This window comes from Haliotis cracherodii, unplaced genomic scaffold (assembly GCF_022045235.1).
Source record: "Haliotis cracherodii isolate W230 unplaced genomic scaffold, xgHalCrac1.p SCAF_25, whole genome shotgun sequence".
NCBI classification, from domain to species: domain Eukaryota; kingdom Metazoa; phylum Mollusca; class Gastropoda; order Lepetellida; family Haliotidae; genus Haliotis; species Haliotis cracherodii.
In genome coordinates this window covers 2,563,984-2,568,791 of record NW_027266281.1, presented here as the reverse complement: position 1 = coordinate 2,568,791, position 4,808 = coordinate 2,563,984, and the positions used below count along the sequence as shown (strand labels likewise).

The 4,808-nt window shown below is 42.2% G+C and overlaps 1 protein-coding gene across 1 annotated transcript; it reads left to right on the top strand.

Moving 5' to 3' along the window:
• Positions 1-1,505: 1,505 nt before the first annotated feature.
• On the top strand, positions 1,506-2,453 carry LOC139472628 (serine/threonine-protein phosphatase 6 regulatory ankyrin repeat subunit B-like). The gene has a single exon (XM_071255095.1). The coding sequence runs from the start codon at positions 1,506-1,508 to the stop codon at positions 2,451-2,453; it is 948 nt and encodes a 315-aa protein (XP_071111196.1).
• The last annotated feature ends 2,355 nt before the right edge of the window (positions 2,454-4,808 follow it).

Here is a 4,808-nt window from a genome sequence, read left to right as displayed (position 1 = left end):
CAACTGTCAACTGAAAATATATGCATTTGCAAATTAAGAGCTGACAGATAAATATACCTAACCAGTGTCCTTTTTAAGGATGAAACATCCGTTGACACGTACATAGCCGTACAGTTTGCTTCTTTCTAAAGGTACCCACTGGGCCCTGCGCAGCCACGTCTTGCAGTCTCGGTTCTCGCTGCGTAGAGAGCCGTTCTGGAAAAGCTGTTTGTTTAAAAGGTAATTGGCACAATATGTGAGGACCATTTCTTACGTCTCCTGCCGTGATAGTGATGGAACATTCTTCAAAGGACGTAAAATCGTACTCACTCATTTGTTCGAAAATTCATTTATAGTATAAGATTATGCAAATAGAAGATATGCGGAGTTCAGGTTCCCTAAGAAGAATAGATCAAATATATTATCAAAGAAAAAAAACCTTGGGATATAATTGATCATGTTTTAATCGTTTTCATTTACCAACAGTAATGATTTCTTGTCCATAGTATGTCTTGAAAACAGTTGTGTTTCGGTTCCCTCTAAAATTACTTAACTTCACATCCGTGAGCCAATATTTAATCGTCGTGGAAAAGGAAATATTCACAATCCACAAATAGTTTATAAGATGAAGAGTGACTGAGTGAGTGAGTTGGGTTTAACATCGCTTTTAACAGTATTCAAGTTATATCGCGGCGTGTCAGCTTAAGGTGGGAGGAAAGCCTGAAGAGATGCAGGTCTCAGACGTTACCACTTCGGTGAAACCCACGAGCACGAGTATGGTACTGACAAACCTAGAAACATAATAGGGGCGAACAGGGATTCGAACCCACAATCCTAGGTTTCTGGCGTGCCAAGGGACACAACTCTGCACAGCGAATCGCGGCGTCCTAGACGACTGGGCCACCCGTGCCCCCTTTTAAGATGAAGAAAGAGTCTATTGAATTTACCTTCATTTCCAATTTTCCTGAATTAGAATAAAGATTTCCTTCAGAAATTGTTTGGGATAAGACGAGGAAAATGCATGTATATGCATGTACATTTGTATGTATGTTAAAGTTTTTTTTAAAAGACAAACATTATTATTTGTTCGAATCTTCAAATCAATGTTCGTCAAAATGTAAGATTGTAGAGTAGGTATTCACTAGCTCTACTGAAATAAAGCCACATGCACCGATTGTTAGATGAGCAAAATCCCTAAGCCCTTATGTCATTTCCATAAACACATTTCAGATGAGAAGTTGTATCAGTTGAGATCCCATCAGCACAAACGAGATCAGAAAAGAAACACACTTCATGAAGCCTGCAGGGAGGGGGACCTAGGCCAAGTGCGACACGCCTTGACAGAAGCTCAAGAAGACATCAACAGTAGAGAGGATGAACACGGAATGACACCAGTATTGTTGGCAGCACGCGGGGGATACAGGGAAGTGTTTATGTTATGCGTATGTGCAGGAAGTAATGTGTCGGTAGTTGATCCTAATGGTAACAACATCTTACATTTGGCTTTCATTGGAGAACATGTCGCGATGGTGAAGTATATCCTCTCACAGAACCTTACGGACATCAACAGTAGAGGAATATACGGGAGAACGCCTCTGATGATGGCAACATTACAAGGATACAGAGACGTATTTGACTTACTCGTGAGTAAAGGAGGTGACGCTTTACTTGTGGATACAAATCATCAAAACATGCTACATCTCGCTTGCCTTGGAGGACATGTGGAGATGGTGAAGTATATGTTATCACAGAACATTGCGGACATCAACAGTAGAGACATATACGGGAGAACGCCTCTGATGAATGCAGCCGGACATAGAGATGTATTTGAATTACTCGTGAAAAAAAGAGGTGATGCTTCACTTGTGGATATGTATGGGGACAACGTCCTTCATCTCGCCAGCCGTAGAGGACATGTGAAGGTAGTGGAGTATGTCCTCTCAAACAACATTGTCGACGTCAACAGTAGAGGGGGGTACGGGAGGACACCATTGATGGTGGCAGCCGGTGCGGGGCATACAAATGTGTTTGACTTGCTTGTTGACAGAGGAGGTAATGCATCTGCAGTTGATGATAGGGGTTCTAATATCCTTCATGTTGCCTGTTTCTATGGAAAAGTGAAGATGGTGATGCGTATTATTTCACAAAATATTGTGGAGATTAACAGCAGAGGAGTATTCGGAAGAACACCATTGCTGATTGCATCAGCTAAAGGAAATATAGAACTTTTTGACTTCCTTGTCAGTAAAGGAGGTAACGTGTCGGTAGTTGATGAAAATAATGACACTATACTTCACACCGCCTGTCTTGAAGAACATGTGGAGATGGTGAAGCATATTCTCTCTCAATATGTTGTGGATGTCAATGCCAGGAACAAGTATGGGATGACAGCGGCGATGACAGCAAAAAACGGAAATAACACAGAATCATATGTCCTCCTCATGAAGAGGATGGGGAAACAGCCTGACGTTTAAAATTATAAGATAAACTGGCAGTCACAATGGTTGATATGCCATTTGTTCCTGTGAGAATATGTATTTGTGTTAATAAACGCACATTTATAACGTTACCAGTATATTCTCAAGTTGAAACGCGAATGTTAACCTCGAAATTGTTACCTACAGAACTAAATTGTTACATCAGTGAAAACAGGATCAATAATAATAAACAAATCATTTTGAATCACACAATATTATGTCTACAATCACCGAAGGCAAAATAATGAGTCAAATATCTAGGAGGAGCAATATAGTACACGACATTTTTAAAAGATGAAACTTGGCAAAACTGATCATCAAGGTTGACATTAAAGTGACAAATGTTTTTAAAGTGAAACACAACACTAGTCTCTGAGAAAATGGCACCACAAGTCAGTATCTCGTGTGTCTGCCATGTACATTGATGACTGCCGTGCCATGTCGATACATGGAATGGATGAGGTGGTTGATGAAAGCCATAGGCACTTGAGCCCACATTCTGAGGAACGCCTTACGCAGTTCAGCTGCAGTTGTCGGCCTTGGTCTGACGTCATTCAGCCGTCTTTGAATCTCGTCCCACAGGTGCTCAATTGGATTTAAATCGGGACTGCGGGTAGGCCACTGCATGGTTCTGATGCCATTCTGCTTGAGGAAGTCTCTTGTTGCTCTCGCAGTGTAGGCAAGGGCGTTATCTTGCTGATACTCGTGGTTGCGGCGATGTGCCAAATGAGGTATGGCGTGTGGTCTCAAGTCTTGATAAATGTACCGAGCTGTTGTGACACCATTGCCCTGGTCCGATGTTCTGGAAGACCACAGGGCAGACCCTCTGTGCAAGACCAATTCCACCCCACACCATGATGCTTGGGCCACCCCACGAGTCTCTCTCCACAACACAAACATCCGAATAACGTTCCCCACGGCGTCGCCAGATTCTCTATCAGCCATTTGCTGTTGATGACTCTTTTCCACTGCTGGTGGCGCCAATGCTGGTGTTATGTTGCCCACTTAAGACGGTCTCGGCGATGACGTGATGTCAGAATAGGTCCTCAGTGTGGCCTGTGACAGGGGAGGTGTCTGCTCGTCAATCGTCAACGCATGGTGTCCGCACTATTTTGTCGCAGGTGTGTCCTCATGGTCTGTCGAGCAGTTTCTGCAGCAACAACAAAGCGATCTTGGAGATGCTGTCGAAAAATCTGACGACCCTGACGTCGGGTGGTGACCCCTGGTCTTCCACTACGTGGTCTGTAATCTGTAGTGTTGGTAGTCTTGTACTGTTGCTAGAGACTGTATATGGTCCTTATGTTGACTTGAAATGCATTGGCTACTTTTTTGTCCAGCTTGCAATCGTCCAAGGGCTTGGTGTCACTGATTTCTTGTCAATCTTGGCATGTGGTAGCAATTCAATAACGAATGAATGTTATCGGATCTGGGAAGATGGACATGGGGGAAAGCATGTGCATTTCAATTTGCACGGAACTCACGTGCATAGGGTTACCATGGCCGTTGCCGTGATGCGTTTGGGCGATCAGTTTTATTGTCATCTGCTTTGTTTTTGTATCATCCAATTTAATTTTTCTGGACAAGGTAATGTTAAATTTTAGAAACTTCGACAAACATTACCACGATATTAAAATGACAACTTTTCATGCAATGTTATTTGGTGTGACGTTTCTTTTGCGTTTCAGTATAATATTAATAATTTCATACTTTAAAGTTTACACAATGTTTTCATACAGATTGGCTGAATGGGTAGTCACGTGATCTGATATTTTGAGTTCATACATCTGTGAGTTGACAGAAAAGTTAACACGATGTAAAAATGTTTTTGTCAAACTGACCGTGTGAACTTTTGCCGGAACAACTTTCCGAGGTTTCCCCGAAGTCTCGATCGGTGTTTGCAATCAACCTTTTTTTCTATTTCTATATTCCTGCATTTATCAGCAATATTAATTAATTTTGCCTTGACTTGTAACACGTAATCTGTCTCTAAAGTAAATAAATGCTTTGGTTCCAGTGTTTCATGTCGTCCTCTACATGAACTTAAAATGGATTAATTGTGTTTACGGTGATATAAGGGGCGGTCGGGTAGCCTAGTGGTTAAAGCGTTCGCTCGTCACGCCGAATACCCGGGTTCGATTCCCGACATGGGTACAATGTGTGAAGCCCATTTCTGGTGTCCCCCGCCGTGATATTGCTGGAATATTGCTAAAAGCGGCGTAAAACAATACTCAATCACTCACTTTACGCTGATATGGACTAGCTATCTATAAACACTAGTAAAACACTGCAAAATTACTTAGCTGAACGAAATTGATTTATTGAGCGATATCGACTTTGATGCCTTGTTATCGG

Excerpts from the sequence above, each read along its gene's own strand:
- LOC139472628 (XM_071255095.1), top strand. The coding sequence starts at position 1,506 with ATGGTGAAGTATATCCTCTCACAGAACCTTACGGACATCAACAGTAGA.